Raw genomic sequence first — 22,987 nt, forward strand, 5'->3', positions numbered from 1 at the left:
CCCCAGGCAGTCCTGTGGGGCAGCCACAGCAGCGTACTGGGGATGGGAGGAGCAGGGAACTTTTGCATTTCTTCACGTTGTGCCACCTTGTCATTAGTCATTAGTGGGCATTGATGAGTAATTTCTGTTGGAGGTTGCTGAGGAAGTGCTGCTCAAGCCCCACAAGGGCACTTCAGTCCAAGCCCCCCCGTGCTGTTGATCCAATACCCTTTCTGTCTGCTGGCTGCAGATCAATGCAGTTAATGAGAAACCCTGGTGCTGGGCAGAGGCAACCGGCTGGGTGCTGGGAACGCTGCTGCTTCCCAGCAGGACTGGAACAGCCAGAAAAACCCACGCAACTTGAGGAGCCAAGCCTGGGGCCACGGGGTTCAGGCGGACCCAAGGACCATGGCCAAGATGGTGGAGTGCGTCCCCAACTTCTCGGAGGGGTGCAATAAGGAGGTGAGGGTCGAGGGGTGGGCAGTGGCGGGTGGTGGGCAGCTGGGTTCCCATACGTCCTGCAATGGGTTTTGTCCTGTGATTTGCAGCCTGGCTTATAGTTTTCCAGTACTCCTGTACTTCTCCAGTACTTTTCCATTATTTCTGGGCCAGCTGAAATCATACTAAATTCAGCTCAGTGAGAAAGTTCACCTTCTTCCCTGGGAGCTAGAACAGACCTGTGTGGAACAGAGATCACAAGGGACAATCTGCAGCATTTCAGAGGACTGAAAGCACCAAAAGGTGCTTACTTGGGCCTGACTAGGACCATCAGAGGGCCTGTGCAGTCAGTGTTGTGCACCTTTCTCTGATGGCTAATGCTGGAAATGCCCCCAAACAGTGCCTGCTCCCATTTTGCACCTCGTTAAGAAGTGGGGGCTTGGTGCCCTGCGTGCTGCTGCCTGCAGGTCTGGGTGGTCAGGCAGAGCCTCACTGAGAAACCTTGCTTTCAGCTGTTTTTCCAAACACGCCGGCCAGGTCAATGTTGCCTGTGCTGGGCACCTGCTTCAGGCTGCACTTTGCCCCTGCCGGGGGTGCAGGTCAGCAAACCTAAAATTGCTGGAAAACTGCTGCTTCCCCTGGGGAACAGGCTTTGTGGAGCCAAATCTGTTTTGAAGCTTGCAGGGGACAGTGTCCTCAGGAACAGCAATTTGCGATGGAGCTCTCTGTCACATCAGCAGCTGGGCAGCTCTCCCAGGGTTTGGGGCTACCTGGGGGCTGTCTCAGAGTCCCAGATCCCCTGGCTGGGATCTGGATGCTCATGCCCCTAGATCCTGTATCCTCACCTCCTTCCTCATGAGCCTGATAATAGGTGCATCCCCTGCACTGGTGGGAGCAGGGTGGAGACACCTGAGAAAAGGCATCCTCCCTCACCTTGCACAGCTGCTGGGGCTGCAGTGGGAGTCTCGCCAGCCCAGCCACCTTGTCCCCTTTGGCAGGTGATCGAGGCACTGGGGCAGGCCATCTCCCGGACACCTGGCTGCGTGCTGCTGGATGTGGACGCTGGCGCCTCCACCAACCGTACCGTCTACACCTTTGTGGGGACCCCCGAAGCTGTCGTTGAAGGGGCACTGAGCGCAGCCCGCGTGGCCGGGCAGCTCATTGACATGAGTCAGCACACGGGTGAGCAACCCTCTGCACCCAGCCTGGGCAAAGCCCTTGCCTTGGCTGGAAGTAAGAGCAGGCACCAGAGTGCTGCCAGAGGGCAAGCACAGTGTGTTTCCAGCACTGTAGGGTGGGTGCTGGTGAGACCACACAGAGCTCTTCCTCATCCTCCCGATCCAGACGGGCTGCATCTGTCCCGTCCCTAGGCTGGAGTAGGCATTACTGCTGCAAACTCCACTTTCCTTGCCGTGACAGTGCTCAGTCTGCAGAAGCAGCAGGGAAAGGGCCCTCATCCTTCCTTGTCTGCTTGCTCTTCTGGGCTCCAGTCCTGATTTCTGCCCCGGCCCCAGGTGAACATCCTCGCATGGGGGCCCTGGACGTCTGCCCCTTTGTGCCAGTGATGAATGTCAGCATGGAGGAGTGCGTTGCTTGTGCTCACGTCTTCGGGCAGCGCTTGTCGGAAGAGCTGGGGGTGCCTGGTGAGTGAAAGCTGGGCAGCCCAGCTTGGCCCCTGTCCCCCTGCATACTCCCAGCACTTCTTGTACAAAAGTTTCACCATGGGCAGAAGGGGGCACGCCCCCCAGTAGGCAAAGACAGACCCTTTCAGACAACTTGTTCACCACCACCCTGCCTTGCAGTGTACCTGTACGGAGAGGCAGCCCGAGAGGAGAGCAGGAGAACCCTACCTGCCATCCGTGCTGGGGAGTACGAGGCACTCCCCCAGAAGGTGAGCCTGGCTTTGTGGGAAGGGAGACGGGGGCCGTGCTCCAGCCAAACCTTGGTGCCGGGGGTGGGGGGAGCCTCCTTTCTCGGGCAACTGCTTGCACCAGCTGAGGTGTGTGAGTCTAGAGCACAGGTAGCAGGGCACGGGCACCGCCTCTGCTTTGTTCACACACCTGGGTATGAGGTGCACCCCAGCGTGACAGAAAAGTCCATGGGCTAGAGAGACCCCAGTGAGACAGCTGGGGCTGAAGCATGGGAGGTGAGGGAATTCGCTTTAGGAATTCACTTTGTCCTCTCTGTGACATGAGGAGCCAGAACATGCTGGAGGACCTTAATGAAGTATCTCCTCTGGCAACAAGTGAGACAATTCTGCTTTTTGCCTTTGGAAGCTTTTCTGAGAAAAGAAATAGGAGGAAGATTTGAAGTGAAACAGTTGCAAAAAGAAAGATAAATGTTGCCTTTTTATATCTGGATTTTACTCCCTTCACATGAGCATTTTGGCCAGATGAGAGGAGCTGATGAACTGCTTTGGGTGCTGATGGGCACTGGGGTACTGATGGCAGACACCAGACAGGAAGAGAGGAGCCACCTCCAGGAGGGCAGCTCATGCTGCCCACCAGCACCCATGCGCTCTCCTCCCTCCCCAGCTCACAAAACCCGAGTGGGCTCCTGATTTTGGGCCCCCAACCTTTGTCCCCCGGTGGGGGGCCACAGTGACAGGGGCCCGGACCTTCCTCATCGCGTACAATATAAACCTGCTGTGCACCAAGGAGCTGGCACACCGCATCGCCCTCAACATCCGCGAGCAGGGTCGCGGCCCCAACCAGGTACCCTCGTGCTGCCCGCTTATCCCACTTCTCCTGGGCTGGGCTGCCACCGCTGCACCTTGATCACAGCGGTTCTCCACAGCCTGGACGCTTGAAGAAGGTGCAGGGCATCGGCTGGTATCTGGAGGAGGAGAACATAGCCCAGGTTTCCACAAACCTGCTGGACTTTGAGACTACGCCACTCCACGCCGTCTACGAGGAGGTCTGCCGTGACGCAGAGGTGGGTAGTGCACAATGCTTGATTGAACGGGAAACCTGCAGAGCTCATCTCCCTCCAAATGCTCAGCCCCAGCCTACAGTTGGACTCTGCTTTCTCTTATACTCAGCTCATCCAAGCTGGGCAGAGACCTGAACCCCATGTAAAGTCCAAAAGCTCAGCAACTTGTTGCTAACCTCAGCTTCTGGCTTATCTCCACAAGGCAGGAGCAACATTGAAGGCTTTCCATGAGCCCCCCAGGTCCTGGGAAGGGATAGGAACACCAGGCTGGGGTGGCAGTGGAGGCAGGAAAGGTGGCTCTGGGGGCACTCATGTTTCTGATGTCCTTTGCAGGCACTGAAACTCCCTGTGGTGGGGTCCCAGCTGGTAGGGCTTGTCCCAAAGAAGGCCATGCTAGACACAGCTGAGTTTTACATCAAGAAGGAAAAACTCTTCATCCTGGAGGAGGAACACAAGATCAAGCTGGTAAAGTGGGTCTTCCCAATCCTGAGACAAGGGTGGGATCACAAGTAAGACCCCCCAGATTCCAAAAATGCCACTGAGCAGGGACTTGGGACCAGGACAAGCCACAGGCATGTTGGATGACCTGTAACACTTGGCTTGAGGGATGGTGCCTAGAAAGCTGTGAGGGGACAGCAACTGGGACAAACTGTTTTACAGTCCTGAGGATGCTGAGATGCTCAGGGGAACAGAGACCCCATCCGATGAGGACAAATTACAGGCAGCAGCTGCCCAGCCTGCCTGCACAGAGGCTGTGCAGGAAAGGACACCCCCCCACACAGCTCAAGGGCACTGTCCCAGCACCAGCGTAAGCTGGAAACAAGGAGGCAGGCTCTGCTTTTCAGCTCCAGGAGGGAAGGGAGGGGGGAGGGACTTTGCCACCCTATCAGGAATGTGCTAGATAAGAGTGAGCTAATTATTTATCAGTGCAGTTTCCAGTCACCCGTGGGTGGCCGCACACCACCCCCACCTTTGGGATAGGAGGTACTGGTGACACCAGCTTCCCTCACCTCGGGTGGTTGCTCCTGCAGCCCTTTCCCAGGGCCAGACCACCCAAGGTTAATTAAAAGCAGGGTGTGAGGATGCAGCGGGTTGTGCTGGCGGGGCGCACGGAGCCAGCTGGGGCTGACGTGGCGGTGCTGCTCCTTGCAGGTGGTCAGCCGGCTGGGCCTGGACTCCCTGTCTCCATTCAACCCCCGGGAGCGCATCATCGAGTAGGGGCCCTTCCTGCTGCTCCTCACTGTCCCCATCTCTGCCCAGGCCGGGGGATCTGCTGCCTGCCTCTTGCACTAAAATTTGGGAAAGCGAAATCCACCTGGAAATCAGGGCGTGCACTTATAAGTCCTTGTTCCCCTTGCCCTGGGATATGGCTTCAGAGCCCAAGCCAGCATCTGGGCACATTTCTATTCCATCAAATGCTGTTTGCAGTGAGATGCTCCTCTCATGCAGAGCAACCCCTGGCATCACCAGGAGGCTACCTGGCTCCTTCTCTTCTTCCCCTCCTGCTGATTTTCTGGGACTCCCAGCAGAGTGCTGTCCCCCTTCCCAATCATCCGTGGGCCAAGGGGTAGATGAAAACCCAGTGGAGAGGGATGAGGAGGGATTGGGTGGTGGTGGCTGCCAGCACAGGGGTGGTCTGACCCATGGTGTGCCACAGGTACCTGGTGCAGGCAGGAGAGGAGGACAAGGGGCTGGCGGCAAAGCCGCTGGGAGCCTTCGTGCGAGCAGTTGGTGGGAGGTCAGCAGCGCCGGGAGGAGGCTCGGTGGCCGCAGCTGCAGCTGCTCTGGTACGTGCCCTGCCCACAGGGGGGTCCCTCCCCGAGGGGGTCCCTCCCTGCCCTCCTGGGCACTTCTCCAGGCACCTGGGGGGGCTCCTTGGTGAGGAGAGCTGGTGCAGCGGTAGTGGCAGGGGCTGCGCCCTGCTGGAGAACTCAGCACTGTGCCCTCACAGGGAGCAGCCCTGGGCTGCATGGTGGGGCTGATGAGCTACGGGAAGCGGCAGTTTGAGGAGCTGGATCCCATCATGAGGAAGCTGATCCCTCCCTTCCACCAGGCCATGGATGAGCTAGTGGCGATGGTGGACGCCGACTCCCAGGCCTTCAGCAGCTACATGGTGAGGTCTCACCAACAGCAGCCCTGCTGTGGGCAAGAGGGGGCTTACCCTCTGGGAAGGGGCCAGCAGCACTGCGCCCTGGTGCCCTTTGGAGCAGGACTGGGGGAAGGGGCATCACCTGGGAAGGGAGCCTGAGCACAATTGAGGGTGCTAATGGTTCGGCTGTGGCCCCTGGTGGAAGACACACGGGATCTCAGAGCACCCTAGTCCACCAAACATTCTTTTCCTTGCCTGCAGGAAGCTATGAAGCTGCCAAAAAACACCCCTGAAGAGAGGGAAAGGTGAGTCAGACTGGTGAGGGCTTGCAGTGGTGGTGGGAGCTTGCACACAAGCTTGCACACCAGCTTTTGCATGAGCAGGGCTAGCCTGGGTTTGTCCCAGTGCTCACCTAGGGCTATCCCCTATCCCAGGCGTGGGGCTGCCATGCAGCAGGGGCTGAAGACAGCTGTGAAAGTGCCCTGCACCCTGGCAGAGAAGGTGAACATGCTCTGGACCCCACTGAAGGAGCTGGCACACCATTGCAACCTGGCCTGCAAATCCGACATCCAGGTACAGCCCCATGCTTAGGACCTTCTGTGGCCGCAGGGTTTGCCCACTGTCCTGGCTGAGGCTTCAGAAGCTGCCCAGCTCACTGCTTGTCCACACCAGATTTTCCACCGCAGTCTGACCTGTGCAGGGGACACATCTAGCCAGCACTGCTTCCCAAAGCGGCCACTGCTTTTTACCTATTCACTTTCTGGCAGCTTGTGAGCCTTTCAGGAAAGCTGATCTCCACCAGCCCTTGCCTGAGTTTTCACATCTGTGGCAAGGTCGTGAAATGTTTCCCACATCAAAGCTACGTCCTGAACATGCCAGGTGGGAAGGTGCTGCTTCCCATGGCAGGCCAGGGCAGCTGTCAGGGGAGCAGAGATCCGGAGACAAACTGTAACGTGAGGGTCTGCCCTGCTGCCAGACCATGAAGTGCTGCTGGTTCAATAGGAGAGCTTTCCAGAAGCCTCTTTTCATAGGTGGGAGCCAAAATGTTGGAAGCTGCTGTGTTTGGAGCCTATTTCAATGTCATGATCAATCTCAAAGACATAACAGATGAGAAGTTCAAGCTTGCGGTAAGCACGGGCTGAAAGTGTGCACCTGCCCTGGAGGTGGGGATGAGGTTGGACAGAGTGGGAGATGTGGGCGCCAGGACCCCTTGTGGAGGGGCTGTGGAGGCTGTGGGCACAAGGACACCTCTGTGGCAGGGTAGGGACTGAGACATTGCAGAGCTTGGAGGAGATGCATGGGGTGGACGGCGGAGGCCTTGTCAGTCCTTCTGTCTGGAAATGATCCATCTTCTCCCTCCCCTGCAGATGTCGCAGAAGGTCTCCGGGCTGCTGGAGGAGGCAAAGCAAGGCTTGGCACTTGTGCTGGCGCTGCTGGAGAAGCGGGTGGCCTGAGAGGCACTCAGGGCTGGGCCGGGAGGCGCATGGGGGATACACAAATACAGCTGGGAAACACACTCATTCCTGCCTGGGCTCCTTTGGCACCCGCCCCAGGGGAGATGCTCCTCTCAGACAGGTCCCAGTGTTATGTCCCCTGCCTGTGCTGGACCTTCTTTGACCAAAGCTGGGACCCTGTGGTGCTGCAGGGGTGGCGACGCCTGTGTGCGGGTGTGCACTCACCTGCCTGCGTGTCTCTGTGCCCAGAATAACCCTGAGACACCCTCCTGCCACGGGGCTGGGGCAGGGCTGGGCACCGGGGCTGTGTCCCTTGCAGTGCAGCGCCTTGGCGGTGCGTGACGAGCCTGTTGCATTGCTCACTTGCAGGGAGGGAGCGCTGCCAAGCACGGGGCAGCACTGGGAGGTGGCAGGGAGACGGGGGCATGGCACTGGGTGGCACCGGGGGGGCTCTGCCCCCTCTGCATAGGTCCCCGGAAAGGAAGGGCTGAGCATGGGGGCGCCCAGTCTCTGTCAGGCCCATGCATGTTTCTGTCGCTGGGTCTAGCGGCAGGTGTCACTTCTGCCCTCACACTGTCACAGCACCCTGAGCTCAACCTGTTCGCGGGGGCCTGCCACCCGCAGCCGCCTTTTCCCAGCAGTGACACAGGGGGTCATCAGCAGGGCCCCGAGCCCCCTGCCCTGCAGCAGCTCCTGTGGGGACGTGAGCCACACACTGGCCCCTGGGCACATCACCTGTGCTGGGGGGCACTGCGCCAGGGTTCAAGGCAGGGACGCCTGACTCACCCCACCACCTGACGCCACCACCCTCCGTCCCGTGTTTTCTCCAGCCCCGCAGGACCTTTGTGCTGGGTGGGAGCGGCGCGCTGACGTCTCCCCGTGCCCATGGTGACTGCGGGTTTCGCTGCTCTCCAGTGTCGCCCCTGCCTGCCGCACCCTCCCCCGCTGGGCAGGGCTCCGTATTTAAGGGGTGCCCGAGGGCTGGCCCTGCTACCTCGGGAGAGCCACGTTGAGGACAGCTGTCGGGGCTGTGGTACTTACAGAGGGTCCGTTCTGCACGGCGGGTGAGCAGAGGCAGTCCCCACTGGCGGGGCTGGGATGCACTGGGGGGCACCAGAGCTGGTGCTGGGCCAGGACACGGTGTCCCCAACCCCTTATGCTCCTGCTGGGTGCATGGGCTTGGCTTGCTCCGGGACACACGGGGGGGTTTGTGTTGGGCTGGAGTTGGTACATTTTTTCTATTAATGTTGGAAATCATATGCTGGGGGTGGTGGTGGTGGTGGTGGTGGCAGCCACCCTCAGGATCCCTGGAGAGGACAGGATGTCTGGGGTCCTAAAGTGGGACAGGTGTTGTCTCTCTGCCCGGGGCACATGAGTTGCACACCAGCTGATGGCCCATGCAGGGTGGCCCCAGGGGAAGCCCCGTACCGTGGCCGAGTACTGCTGGGGAGCGCTGACGGTGCCTGTCCTTCCCTTGCAGCTCGGAGCCAGTGAAGGATGTGGAACCCCAACCAAGGTGAGTGGCCATGGGGCTGGGGCTGGCTGCCCCTAGGTGCTGTACAGTCACTGGGGCTTGGGGAGGGGCTCAGTGCAGCCACCACGGGCACCCTAAAGGACTACCTGTGCATCAAAGGGGAGTGGGGCATTGTTGTGGTTTAGCCCGGCCGGCAGCTAAACTCCACACAGCCGTTCGCTCACCCTCCCCCCTCCCTCTCTGGGATGGGGGAGAGAAACGGGAAAGTGAAGCCTGTGAGTTGAGATAAAGACAGTTTATTAAGACAGGAAAATAATAATAACAATAGTAATAATAATAATAATGATAATAGTATTAATAATAATAATGTGTACGAAACAAGTGATGCACAATGCAATTGCTCACCACCCGCTGACCGATGCCCAGCCTATCCCCGAGCAGCCGGCCCCCCACCCCGGCCAGCCACCCCTATATATTGTTTAGCATGACGTCAGATGGTATGGAATACCCCTTTGGCCAGTTTGGGTCAGCTGTCCTGGGTCTGTCCCCTCCCAGCTCCTGCTGCACCCCCAGCCTGCTCGCTGGCAGGACAGAGCGAGAAGCCGAAAAGTCCTTGGCCTGGTGTAAGCACTGCTCTGCAACAATCAAAACATCAGCATGTTATCAGCGCTCTTCTCATCCTAATCCAAAACATAGCACCCTACCAGCTACTAGGAGGAAAATTAACTCTGTCCTAACTGAAACCAGGACAGGCATCATTTGAGAAGAGGGGGTAGACAAGGTGGGGTCCTTAGGGTGCACAGGTACACCAGCTCCCTACGTTGCCTTTCCATGGAGGGCCTGGCTCTGCTCACTCATAGTCCCCCTCTTCCTCCTAGGACCACCACCTCCACAGGTGCAAATCTGCCCGCCTGCCCCTCCAACATACCCGTACCCAGGGCCCTGCAATCCAGCTGGGCCCTGCCCTGGCTACCCGGCAGTGCCACCCAGCGCCCCTGGGGCCTGTCAACCAGGACACCCAGGTCCCTGTCAACCAGGACACCCAGGTCCCTGTGGCCCCCCACCACCTGGCCACCACCCACCAGGCCACCACCCGCCGGGCCACCACCCACCGGGCCACCACCACCACGGGCATCCCCCCCCAGGGATGCCGGGGTGCCCACCAGTCCACCCTGGCTGCCATCAGAAACACCATAAGAAGCACAAGAAGAAGCACTCCAAGTCCCACAAGCACCACGGTGGCAAGGTAAGGGTGTGGTGGCTGCAGCTGCCCCAGCTCTCTGTCGTGGTCCCCTGCACCCCTTGCATGTTCCCCTCTGCCTCACTGCAGCTGCAATGAGCTCATGGGCTGCCAATGGCTTTTTGTTTTGGTTTGGTTTTGTTTTTTAATTGTAGACTCCCTTTTGTTTTATAAATAGGCAAGCATGAGTCATTTCAAATGAGTCTTTAGAAACCTTATCTGTGAAGTTCCTTGAAGCCACTCAAAACAGTGGATTGCCACAGCTCAGGGTGCACCATGCAGTGTGTTAAATCTCACATCTTCCTTCTGCTTGCCCAAACCATGTGAACCACGTCTGCTCAGTGTCCCACATCAGAGGACCAGCACAGCTCCCTTTCAAAACTCCTCCCCAACCAGAAGAGAAGGAAAAAAAAAAAAAAAAAGGAAAGAAATTCTTAGGGTAGTAAGAAGCTCTGTGTCTGTGCTGGGTGGAGATGCTGCAGTAAATGATCTCCTAGGGATGGGTGCTATCCAGACAGGCCTGAGTGAAGGGCTGCAGAACAAAACCCCAGTTCTACCATCCAAAGTAGATGCAATTCCCAAACAGTGCAAACCCTCAGCTCCTTTTGTTATTTGTTATTGTGATTTGCCTGGACATTTGCCCTTGCTGGCAGAGACCAGAACCCTTCCGGAGTTTGTTTAATTGGCCTGAACAACCTTGAGAAATAATAATAAAAAAAAACAGCCCTCCCACAACATGCCCATAATTACATTTGCCAAGCACCATGGCAGAAATATAACAGTGCCTAGCTCAAAAATGTGTCACGTAACAGCACTGCAATAAACCTCATCATCATTTTATCAGTAGCCGTTTCATCTTAATGCCAAGGTAGCTTGGCAGAGGTTTGCTGTCTGAGGCCATGATGCTGCAGGTCACCACCCTCTTTATGGCCACAGCCCCTGGCATTGACGCTGGTAATTACTGGCTTTCAGCTCAGCCTGTGTGCACACCTGAGGGCACACCTTTTGGTGGCGTGCAAAGGCCCTCACCTGGGGTGAGGTGAGTCTGCAGCCACCACGGGTGTGCATTGTGGCTGCTTCCAGCTCAACCTTGACCCAGCTGGGCCCTGGGAACAGGCACCCGTCTCCTTCCCGGCAGCAGCTGTAGGTGGTGGGCACACTGCGCTGGGAGGGATTCGTGGAGCCAAAATGTCCCTGGACAAGTCCCCAGGCCTCACGCCTGCAGCCGTTAACACCTGTCAGAAGTGGTGTGGGAGAGGGTTGTTTCTGTGCTATCCTGAACTGGTTTCATCTGTTCCTTCTCCAGCACTCGAGCAGCTCGAGCAGCTCGAGCAGTTCTGATTCTGACTGAAGACAACATGTTCCACCTGCATGGTGGTGAAGCCCTGGAGGAGACAGCATATGAAGACAAATGTCCCACGGGAACCACCTGCTTGTTGTTCTGCCCCTTTCTGCCGTCTCTGCAGTCTGCATTTTGCCTGTCGAGTGATTTTTTTGCTTTTAGTTTGTAAATTGTTTGACCTGGAATCACTGTAAGAGGACAAGCAGCAGCTCTGGCCTGTCTTTAGTGAGAAGGGGCTGTCATCCCACCCTGAGAGCCATCCCCGAGACTGTGGGTAGCAGCACAAGGAATTTCACCTGCTGGTTGGCAGTCCGTGGTTGTTTATCCCTCTGACATGATGCCAGCTGCTTAAGTGGATCCCACTGCTTACAGAACTCCTTGAATTTTTGTGTGAGCTTCTCCAGCTGTAGCAGAAGGCCTAGCTGGAGAATACCATAACTTCTCCCTTGCTGAGCAGCATGGGTTGTACCTCCATGCTAGTGTGTGCGTGTGCGCTGGGGAGGTCAGGTTTCACTCCTGCAGCTGCGTGTCCTTCCCAGAAAGGCTCCTCTCTCACTGTGGTCCTGCTCTCCTCGTACGGGAGAAGGGAGTAGAAGGAGAGTATATGCTCTTTAAAGCGTATCTGGTCAAGGGCCCCTTTCCAAAGCAACATGGGGTAATAAGAAAGAGAGGAAGTGATAGGAACCAACTCTGGTCAGTTACACTAATTTATGAGAACATACGGAAATTTAGGAATGTTTATTCCAGCAGAATAATCTGATGGAGGACTGCTAAAGTGGGAGGCAATCACAATAAGCAAACCTCCCAGTCCCACTAATTGGTGAGCTAATGAACTACGGGGGCCACTTGCAGGAAGGCCGAACCTTGCAGCTGATAAGATTGTGAACCGAGTGGCCCCAGACTGGGAGGGTACAGAAAATGCAGAGCTCTGCTAGCCCATGGAGGTGTGCAGGGGGGGCTGGGGAACAGGAGCATCAAAGAGGGGGGACGGGTAGAAAAGGGTATAAAAGGGTTGGTTGTGTGTAAAATGGGGCCAGTCAGCATGCTTGTCTGGCTAAGCCCTTTGCCTGATCACTACAGTTTGTCCTTTCTTCTTGTATCTTTTGCTCATTAAATCATTTTTCTAACTCTGTCCATGTATTTGCACTCTCTGTACTGTGTTTATGTGAGCTGTGATGATTAAATGCCTGCTGCTGGTGAGACCTTTATGTGGTGAGCGAACCCCCGTGCCAGCTCCCAGAGCCAGGCTGGGAAAGGGCACCCCGGCCTGTGGTGCCATCCCCGGGCCAGAGCAGCTGGAGGAGGTGGCTGTGCTCTTGTTGCTCTTCACCTCCCTTAACACGGCTGACCAGCAGCCCTGCGCCAAGGGAACATGAACCAGGGGAGGGGTGAAGGCATTGCTGGGAGATCGGGGTCTCAATGGGCACTGTGGATGTCTGGGGTTGGGGCAGCGGAACAGGTCTGTGAGGGAACTGGAGGTGCTGGGCAGTGAGGAGGACTGGAGGGGTCCATCAGCCTCCTGTGGTCCTTCAGGACCTCAGCAGTGCCCTGTGCTGCATGGGCCCCTGGCCTTGTGCTCCAGCATTTTCAAGGAAATGAAGAAGACAAACTTATCCTGACTTACCAGCTTAACACCCAGAGGAGACTCAGCTGCTCATTAGAAACAAACAACAATAACAACAACAACAAAGAGACGAGATAAACTACAGAATAAAGAGGCTTTTTCAGAATAGGGTGAAAAGAGTTTATTTGTTTATTTTTGCAGGCAGCACAATTCAAATTCAAATCTGGGTATTGTTCAGGAGATACTGGTGGGAAGAAGGCACCATAGTTACTTTGAGCACTCTGGGATGACACGAAGGCAGCTCCATGTGCTGCACAGTATTTTGTGACTTGCTGGGAGGCATGCTGCCCCCCTCAGCCAGTATTTTGGGTGCTGTAACAAATGAACAGGTTCTGGTGAAAGTTGGAATGGCTGAAAGAAGTGAAGGAGAATGAAGGTCTTTAAGCTGACGTGTGAAATTTAGGATTGATAGAGCACCAAAAGGAGCACCTGCAGACAGCTGTTGAAGGCAGCAAAACCTTTAAACATCCCACTGCTGCTGGGGAAAAAGGAGCAAACAACCAAGGGCCATGCAAAAGGAAAGCAAGTCACTGACCACTTCAAGCAGCATGGGATGTGTCAGAAACTTGCTCACTCCTCTCAGGGGCAGAAATCCCAAGAGAACAAAAAGGATGATATAATTGGGAAAAGGGCTTGCTAAAGAATGGGTGATGGCACAATCATAAAGCTCCTCAAAGGATGCTCAAGGAGATTGGGAGTTTTTGGACAATAGAGATGATCATTTGTCCTACTAAACTGGAAAGGTTTCTTGCTTCTCTGATAAGCCCTCCAAGGATAACAGTTCATACACAAGGCATAGCTTGGTGTGTGTAAAGCTTTACAGACATACATCATATGGCTCTGTATCCTGCTTAGATCTTGGTTTTAATTAGCACCATAAATGTAAGATATGTGGCTTTTCATCATGAAAATCAAAAGAGAGGTCTGAATTTTGGCCAGAAAGGAGGACCCAGAGGGCAGCTGCATACACACTGTTCTAGGCCAGCTCAGAGTTGCTAGCAACCATACAGAGAGAAGAAAATAAAACAGGTAATATCTGGGGTGTGTATACTGGTGAGAAGAGGACATGTGCACTCTATTCACTTAACATATCCACCTAATGAACCTGTCAAAGAAGCTGGGTTGGGAGAGGCTGTCATAGTCCTTCTCCCGGAAGATGGCTGCCCGGTCCCCAAGGCCAAGCTTCAGCAGGACATCCATGTCTACGTCACTCCCAAGAGCCACTACCGTGGGCATGACATCTTGCTTCTTCATGGAGTTGATGGCCTCCTCGAGGTTCTTGCTTCCTGTGATGCCATCAGTGATGAAGACAAAGGAGAGCTCAGCGTTGCGCCGGGCAACTCGCTGCCCGTTTCCTGGGCTGAGCACAATGTTGTTGATGGCGTGTATGATGGCTGACCCAATGTTGGAGGATGAGTCCAGATACTTGATCTGTGCCAGGGCATTGGAGATTTCCGTCAGATTGTAGGTCAGTGGGAAGACCACGTTCTGCTCTCTCTCACTGCCGTACTGCAGCAGTGCAATCCGGGCATTCATGTTGTCATTGTTGCTCCTGGCCAGTGTGAGCTGTCGGGCAACCTCCTCCACAAAGTTGTGGGCCCTGTGGAAATTCTGCTCCCCGATTCTTTCAGAGCCATCAAGCAAGAAGACAATGTCAACGGGGCGCTGTGTACACTGGGCCACTGCAAGCTCTGCAGGAGAAAGAAAAAAACAAAAGTTGGGAGCATGAGAAAGCCTACAGAATAAGGCTGGGGCTTGCCTCATGCAGCTTGGGCTCCAGTCGCCTCTGTGCACACTTTTCCAAAGAAGGACAAACCCCACGATGATGCAAAGCCCATCTTTGTGGCTGGTAATGTTGGGCCTTTGCTTTTGATTCCCTCAGTTCCTGGGCATGAGGAATGAATATTAATTCTAGCACCTACAATAGACCTCCAGAAGCATCCAAGCATTAGACAGGTTTGAGCATTTTGTGCATTTCAGTTCTAGAATTACAGCCACCTTCTTAGAAAAGAGCCCAGCTTTTATATATAAGGGGTCTATATGCAGATCAACAGCACACAGTGCTTGTCTTACATCTCGGTAATTTCTAGACAGCGGCTTAGATTTCTAGGGATAAAGCTGATTTCATACCTTTCACCCAAATTAGTTTAGTCAGTAATTAGCAATTCCTGAAGAGCTTATATAAAGGTCGGGTCATATGGTTGGAAAACAGGGCTCTATCCCTGCTGGTGCACTTGCACGTTGTAAAGCAGCTTTTGTAATAAATAACAAAGACCAATATTTAAATGAAACACAGTGGAACATTGTCCTTCAGCCACTCAGAACAGCACCTGTCCACAAAGCAAGGCATGTAGGCATATGAATATATGCAGTGAGTGAACTCAGAAAAAAAAGTGGAAGAAAACTGTAATATGTGGAGTCAGGTGCTAGTTATGAACCATTCTTTTGTCACTTTGCAGTGGTTATGTGTAACGCATTTGACGTTCATCTGCATGCACTGCTTCTTCGAGAAAGACCTCCACTTTTGCTTTGGTGGATTTTCTTCCATTCTGGTGTAATAATTCTTCTGAGTTCCTTCTCTACCGAAAACCCTAGTCAGGAATACAATTGTAACATCAGTACTGGTTTGTGATGTGTGTGCTGTGGCTGTCCACCTCCTGAGGTATTTCTCCATGGTGGCAGCAGGGCAAAAGCCATATTGCACTGTAGAGGAATTCTGTGGCGCAGACTGAGACTGACTCTCAAAAAGGTACTGGAGAAGATGTCATGTTGTTGCTGCATGACTGGCAAGGACCAGGTGATTCTGGAGCAACTCCAGCCTGAACATCCATTTCTGGTATCGAGGGGCAACTTTCACGATAGGAACATCATGTTAGGTTGAATTTCCATATAGTGAACAAATTCAACTTGACAAAGCGCTTCCTCAGTGCTGAGTGCTGTTATACCTGGGGCTGCATTCAGCACGGTGGAATGCTGAACCAAAGCGTTTTGTAACTCCTTGTATGAGGTGAACAACAAATGAATCACTGTTTAGTATGAAAGTATGATGTGTGTATGTATACACATGTTTAGTCAATACTTGGCAAACAGCAAAACTGTACTTTAAGCAAAATAGATACATGTGCTCTTGGGACTAGACAGCGTGCAATGAATTCAGCAACAGGGGACTGTGCTCCCAGCGTAGCAGACACTGTGCATATTGTTGAACTCGCAGACTATTTGACACCGCTTCTTTCCATAATAAAACATCAACACCTGATACAGGTACTTGTAGTTTAATCAAACTCGCTGGACATTGCTAAAGTCCATGGTTGCTTTTGTTTCATTTTCTCTGACCTTGCAGACTTGTATTTCTTAGCCCACACTGTAAAATATACCTATAATAATGGTGTGTCTTGAATGGTGCTTGCTGTACACTGACTTACTGCAAACGACAGGCCTCTGCAATGTCAATTCTGACTGAAGGAGAAAGCAACCTTTTAGTGATTCCGTTTTTCCCCGTGAGCTTTTTTAATAGCAAATTTCCAAATTCAACTGCAGTACTTCATTCCTTTAAAGCAATAAAGTTCTGTACTCACCTCTGGCCAACCTTCTTTGAGAAATGTTGTCTATAGGTACATAGGTGCTGCAGTTCCCAGCATGCAGGTGCTGCTGCCACAAGGAAATTCTGCCTTGGCAGCGCCTGCACCAGTGAACTCCAGGTGCTCCCCTGCTCTGTGCAGTCACAAAAGGGAAAGGTGGAAAGGCATGCCCCCTTCAACCACAGTCTGAAATCTGGGCAGGGGTCTGAAAAGCTGGTGGAAGTGAGTAGGTGGAAGAAAGGGCTGCATATTGAGTCAGAGAAGTGCTACCAGTCCGTCTCCCCTGGTGTTTGTCTACACAGTCATGTTGTGATTACAAGGACAAACTGCCCCCTCACACTCCAAAATGACCTAAGTTAATCATTAGTAGCTCCTAGTTAAGCAGACATAAGAGTCCCTCTGTGGAGCTTCGGTGAGGCCAACAGAATCACAGCACCACCTGGTTCCAGCCCCCTGCCGTGGGCAGGGACACCTCCCACTAGATGAGGCTGCCCACAGCCTCCTAACACGCGGCTGGCTCTCCAGGCAGCCCTCTGCCAGCGTCTACTGCAGGAGTGTTCCCCAGAAAAACTCCCCATGCTCCTCACAGCTGGAAAGGGCCGCCTTTGGACTGTGTGATCACATGCCTTCACATATGAGTTATCCCAGGAGGATGTAACATAGATGAGCAGGGCAGTACAGTGACAGCAAAACCTTGGGTTTGTCCTGTTCAGTACCACGCTTTGGTTCCCATGTCTGGGCAGCATGGACCAGAGTTCCCTTTCCTGCAGCAAGGAACAAGATTCTTGTCCTTAACTGTATATGGTCCTGTGAGATAAGCTCTTGGAAGCACCACCGCAGATTAGCCCAACTAAAATCTTCATATTGTGCTTTCAATTGGAGCACTGGTCCTTCTAATGCATCTCACAGCAAGGCACGGATGCCTGCAGCTCACCGTACCGTATACCGAGTGCGAGGAAACAGCTGAGGCTGCCTAACAGAAGTGGCACAAAAAGCAGAACTGCAGAAATAATGTCAATTTTCCTGACATCAGTAATTACGTGCATGTGCAAAGTAACCGCACCTGTTCACATAATGTTCCTGCTTCACCTAAGATCTGGGGAGCTTTTACTTCCTCTAGCACTTCACAGTGTTCACAGCTGAAGTGGGAGGCAGTGAGGAGGCAAATGGTCTCCCAGCCTCTCCCAGGGCTTCCCCCTTTCACAGTCCCTCTATGTCCCCAGAGAGGTGGGGATTGGCCTTCCCCTCAGCTCTCCCCAGTCTCTGACCTGTCCCCTCTGTGCGACAGCTTTGCCCCTCACTGAAGGAAGTGCGGCTGCGATGACATCTAACTGGTTTTGTCAGAGGATTAGCCAGGATTATGTTAGCAAACCACCACTGCACCCACATGCCTCTGTCTCAAAACACTGCTGAGGCAAAGACATTCTCTCAGATTTTTTGTCCTGCTTTGCTAGGAAATATTTCCGAGGAAATGAAACAACCACTGTGGTGAGGTCTAAATCTGCTTTTCTGAAATCTTGCTGAATCCCAGTCTTGCTCCGCAAGATGTCCCAGCCTTGAGATGTTCTTTTCAAATCAGTGTTTCCTTGGGGTTTTCCCTCTAGCATCATGGCTGGAGCAGTTTAATTAACTACCCTGAATTCAGTCATTCAGACTCAGCAGGCTGTCACATCCTAATTTTAGGGTAAAAATCAAACCAGTAGGGAGTGTGGCTTTGCACAGACTATCTGGAATACGTGGATTACGACCACAAATTAGCATATGGACTCAAGCACAGGTGGATACTAGACTTTCACCTAAAACTCCTAGCACGCCATTTAAAGCTCTCTGAATCCTTTTCCCTCTATTATATCCCAGCAGTGGAGATCTCTGAACTCCCTGGCATTGCACAGACTGGGAGCAAGAAGTGCTGAAATGCTGGAAGCTTTTTTTTTTTCTTTCTTTCTTTTTGGTGCAGCGTGCCAGGCTTGTTCATGTGCTGAACAACATAAACAGCTCTCCTGTGTGTCTGTCACTGGAAAACTTCTAACGTGCATTGGCAAGCCCCAGATGTTGAAATGGAGCTGAAATAAAACACTGTAAAATGTTCAAAGTGGGCAAGTTCCTTGTTCCAGTGCTTGTTTCTGAGCTTGGCTACAGTACGGCAACTGGCTCCCCTTTACACACCTTGCAACAGAGTTCATTATAGCCCAACCACATTTTTAAAGACTGTACATCTCCATTCTGCCCATTAAATATGACGTTTGCTCAGTATACTTTATTGCAATAATACCATGTCAGTTAGAGAGACTGCAAGATCCACTTGCTGGCAGTAAACACTTCTGTGCTCGCATGGGCATGCAAAATGCTCTGTTTTCTCCTTACAGGTTTAGAGGTCAGTAAATATTCTAGAGACACAAATGGCAGTCATCTACCTGACTTTTTGTGAAAACCAGTGGTAGCCGAGCTCATGGAAATATCACTCCTCATCTAAGTGAATCTATCCCCAGCACTAGTGGTGGGTCTGTACTCTCTCTGAACCAGACTAGCACTGGGTATGGATTTCATGGACTACATCAAGTTTAAATACTTGCTTTTAAATAGCTTATGTAATGTACCACAGAGGTTTGTGCAGTCATGGATTTTTGCTTAGGACTTCCTGGTCCTATATAATCTCTGTCTCCTAGATATGAACACGTACACATAGCTAATTAAGACAATGGAAACACAAGTGTACAAGCAGAGTAAAAGGCACACACAGCTTATGCAGCTTCTGACAGAAGCACTCCTCAGGTTTTGCTTCTTGATGCAAAGCCAGGGATGCTCCCCTTTTGTACTCCTTGCTCTTCCCCTTCAGTAACCCTAACTGCCTACTGAGTGCTTGTACAGGAACACTGACTGCAGTGAGAAGAGATGTGCTTTGCTTTGCCAGTCTTGCCACACAACTGGTTTGCAGGACCTGAAGAGAGCCCTCACAGTAAGCCAGCAAGAGGACACAGAAGATGCTTCAGAAGCAGTCAGCAAAGACAAATGTAGGAAAGAGTAGGAAAAGTGCATCACTGGGTTCACAGCCAACAAGGGGCTGGCTCTGGCTGACAGCCGCATGTGCCATAGTCCCTGTGGTGGAGCCTCCCACCCACGTGAAGCTGAGGACTGGGATGCACCAGGCTGCCAGAGCACAGCAGGAGCAGGAAGATAAAGGACAGCAGCATGGCTGGCTCAGAGACCAAGGCAGTGCTGCCATCCTGCCAGGGCCTGGCAGCTCCCCTGCAGAAAAGCAGCAGGCAAAGCAAGAGCATCTCTGGAGAAAGCTGCCATGCTCGCCACCCAGCCAAGCCGGAGAGGTCTGCCCCTTTTGTCACATCCCTGGCTGAGCCCAGCCAAGCTGTTTCACTGCCTGTGTTTCTCCTAAACTAAAAGCTTCTGCCAATGTACCTGGCCCCTCTGCCAAACAGGCACTCAAGGAAAGACGATTGCAGCGCCAAACAATTCTCCATCCCCGCTCAACCTCTGCTTCCACCCACTTTACGTGATCTAGAACAGAGATATCAGCAAAGCCCTAGCACGGTTTCTGGGTCCCCCACAATCTCGCTGTGCACCATTTTGAAGGTGTCAATGAACAAGTCCATCCACTCTTGCCGCTCATTTCCAGTGGCAAACTTGGCTTTTTCGGCGGTAAAGGCCAAAGTGGCCACCAGCTGGGTGTACATTCTGGGGTCCTGGGTTTCCCGCGTGGCGTTTAGGAACTGGGCGATCGAATGTATGGTGCTGGGGAAATTTATGTTGACTCCCTCTTCCATGGGGCGGAAAATAAGTGGGTTTACGTTCCCAGGGTTCCTGTCATCTGCAAGTGAGCGTCAAAAGAATATTTTCAGGGCTTTCTAGTAACGGCCGCGTCTCTGAATGCTACCTGGCTTCCTATGCACACTGCACCACAGGAGAACAGAACTAATGAGGGACAGAGAAGTAAAAATCAGAGCCAGATTTTAAACCTCAAGCTCTAAGCATCAGCAGCGGTGCTGGAATATAGGTCCCAGAGGAGGACGTGACTCCCTCACTGAAACCAAACCCTTCCTGCAGATCTCACAGGAAGGGCTGGAGCCAAAGATCACTGGTGAAGAAGGGAAGGCTGTCAGTGCACTGCAAAACAGCCCTTACAGGGACCTGGGATAGAGCATCGATAGGAAAGGATCTACCCCAGAGAGGCCAGACAAGGGCAGTACAGACCCTAATGCACCTGTGCTTCCACAGGCTGGGGACAAACTAGATATTTGTATAGACAGGTGTTCTGCCTGGGGCATCTGACTTGGGGAATCAGGAATTACTAAATCCTGAAGAGCACAGGAAGCACAGAATAAGTAAGAAAAGACGATCAGTTGCCTATTTCTGAGAAGAGAACTCACTATGCTTATGACCAAATGATTTTATCTTACAAGTGCGATAGAATGAACAGCATTTGACAATTTGGTGGCAGGGCAACTAACTTTCTGCCTCATTTATGATCAAGGAACCATGGGATTCGTACTGACTTAAAGTGCACATCAATGAAGAGGGCTCAGAAAATGACATGAAAACGTAACCACCCAATTCCTACCTACTAGTCCAGCATATTCACAATGGACAAAACAGTAATTACAAAGAAGGCCACAAAGTCCAACTTCTTTCTGCACGTGGGATTCATTGATACCAGCCACCATGTGTCTTTGAACTCTGTCACATGCAAATTGTATGCATGCCAGGGAGCCAGAAAGACTTCCAAGAGAGAGCATTATGTGAACTTGCTTGGCACTCAGCCCACCACGCTTTGGCTGGAGTTACTGTCCTGTGGTGTATAGTGCTCCCGTGTGGTTTCCAAGCTCTTCAGGACCCCGAGAACCTCAGTCTCCACCTGGCTGTGCTCAACTTAAATTTGAATAAAATCCCAAAGCTCAAAGCCCTTTTGCATGGGTTAGAAAGAGCCTCACAGAGCATCATGCGGTTTCCATCAAAGCAAGTAGTCAGTTCGTATTTGCTCAGCATAAATGCTAAACCCTAACCAAACCCAAATCAAGAAACACTCCAGCACCCAGTAAGCACCACAGTAGTTGATGGAAGGTTAAAGGAAGACAAGGGTCTGCCTTGAAAACAGGGAATTTCCTTAGCCAAAGCACTGAGAGGCAGCATGCCTTCATCTGCAGATGAGAACTCAGACTGATGACATGCCCAGCTCTGCAAGGCAGCAGAGAAGAAGCTGGGTGCATGTAATAGCTCATCCTTGCCATATCCTGCTGACAAAACACAGGCTGGAGCTCGGGTACATGGCAGGAGCAATTGATTTGCTCTTTGAAGTGCCAGGACTGTAATTCTGACAACCCAAGGCCTAAAGCCCAAGACCAGGGCTGAGCATAGCTCCCCAACCCCCTGCAACCTGAACCTGTCTGATGCATCTGCAGCTGGACACATCCACCAGATATGCATGAAGCTCACACACGTATCCTGCAAAAGGCACCATCTCAACTCCAAACGTTTGCATTTAAATTGGCACCAACTGTTGAAAATGTTCTCAGGAAACAAGAGGAAGCTCAACACTGAGCCAGAGAACCCCCAGGCTCTGTTGCACTCCTTATGTCACAACTCGTCCAACACCTTTCCTTACCACTATGCAAATAAGATCATCGCAAACCCTTCATCTAGCAGGGCTCATGACAATAACGCATTATGGACCATCCAGTGCAGCAGCTGGATGGCACTTTGCCCAAAGGCCCCTGAATCTCTGTGTATCACTTACAACTTGGCCTACCAGGCCTAGCACAGATCCTTGCACATCAGAGTAACTTCTGCTTTGCGGAGAAGGGTGTGGTGGCACTTTCAGAGGAGGTCCACACCTACCCAGGCATATAATTCCACCTCCCATGTCCTCTGAGGCCCAGGTGTAAGTGCCTGCACTTGTCCTGGCCTGCCTGTGGCATGGCTTGAAGCATTACCCCAGAAGGGAACACCTTCAGGTGCCTCCTTGAGCCCCAGCTGCCGTTTCTGTTCTGGTCCTCAGTGGTAGCAGGTACAGCGAAGTGTTCTCACTTTGCATCAGGAACAGAGACACCCAAGCACACTACAAACAAAGGACAGCCAAATTTGCTTTGCTTTGGAGGGTTTTGATGGCCAAAGCCTAGGAGAACATGAACTCAACTGCTCAGGTCAGTCTCTCCTACGGTTTTCCTCAGAAATAGGCAGGCTACAAAGACCAAAACCTTCAAAAACACCTGAGCAGTCACCAGTGTGGCATGGAGAAGTCACCTTCATTGCACAGATCCACAGGACAAAGCTCCTCAGAAGACACTGTAGAGGAGTGTGTGTGGATGGCTCAGCACCATGGTTTAGCACTGCTTTCTCTGCATAGCCAGGTGCAAATATTGAGAATATTAGCATAGCAGTCCGAGATTTTAGACAGGAATAATACAGCTTTTCTGTCTTCAGATTTCTGATCATTCTGGGACCATTTTCCCTTTGCTTTGTATGCAAATGAAGGGACTTCTTTGAAAATTAAACTTGAAATTCTGTATAATACTGAGTTGAAGTGTGGGCTTTCAGAAAAACATGCTCATGGCAAGAGTAGAGTTTAAAAAATTGCAAGAACTGGCAAAACTTTGTCCCCTTTAAGCTTTATGTATATCAGCAAAGAGTGCATCTGTTGTATTTAAACAGGTGTGGAGACTCAGGCAGTATCTCTAGGAGTCGCAGATCTGCCCTTTAATAAGCAAAATGTGATCAAGTAAAACCACCTGCAGCAAGCAGCAGCCATCTCTTATACCAGAGGATCAATCCTTACAGCCTTTTTCCTTTGATCCAACACCCTGAGTTAATTGTTAATTAAAACACA

At 52.4% G+C, this 22,987-nt stretch overlaps 2 protein-coding genes and 1 long non-coding RNA gene across 5 annotated transcripts in view; 2 read left to right on the forward strand and 1 right to left on the reverse strand.

Annotated features, from left to right (window-relative positions):
- Positions 1-245: 245 nt before the first annotated feature.
- FTCD (formimidoyltransferase cyclodeaminase) lies at positions 246-6,954 on the forward strand. 2 transcript variants are annotated; one of them, XM_083841476.1, is made up of 14 exons: positions 246-441; positions 1,416-1,599; positions 1,932-2,060; positions 2,220-2,308; positions 2,952-3,131; positions 3,214-3,351; positions 3,682-3,813; positions 4,501-4,562; positions 5,006-5,135; positions 5,300-5,461; positions 5,699-5,742; positions 5,872-6,010; positions 6,469-6,564; positions 6,805-6,954. In XM_083841476.1, the coding sequence occupies exons 1-14, from the start codon at positions 388-390 to the stop codon at positions 6,889-6,891; spliced, it is 1,626 nt and encodes a 541-aa protein (XP_083697602.1). In that variant the 5' UTR covers positions 246-387; the 3' UTR covers positions 6,892-6,954. The 2 variants fall into 2 exon arrangements, with proteins under 2 accessions (XP_083697602.1, XP_083697603.1); XM_083841477.1 differs by lacking the exons at positions 4,501-4,562; positions 5,006-5,135.
- Positions 6,955-7,833: 879 nt separating this feature from the next.
- Positions 7,834-12,079, forward strand: LOC310901601. Its single transcript, XR_014585930.1, has 4 exons — positions 7,834-7,955; positions 8,372-8,407; positions 9,244-9,611; positions 10,912-12,079. It is a non-coding gene; the product is annotated as an uncharacterized lncRNA (long non-coding RNA).
- A 598-nt stretch (positions 12,080-12,677) lies between these two features.
- COL6A2 (collagen type VI alpha 2 chain) overlaps positions 12,678-22,987 on the reverse strand; it is a 29,259-nt gene continuing 18,949 nt past the window's right edge. Inside the window, exon 28 of one of the 2 annotated variants that reach the window (XM_083841474.1) lies at positions 12,678-14,262. In XM_083841474.1, the coding sequence (XP_083697600.1) occupies positions 13,655-14,262 (608 nt within the window). In that variant the 3' untranslated portion in view covers positions 12,678-13,654. Of the gene's footprint in view, positions 14,263-18,389; positions 19,976-22,987 lie in introns of those variants that run through there. The other variant, XM_083841475.1, reaches the window with a different exon arrangement.

The sequence above is a fragment of the Anser anser genome, assembly GCF_964211835.1.
Source record: "Anser anser genome assembly, chromosome: 6".
NCBI lineage: Eukaryota > Metazoa > Chordata > Aves > Anseriformes > Anatidae > Anser > Anser anser.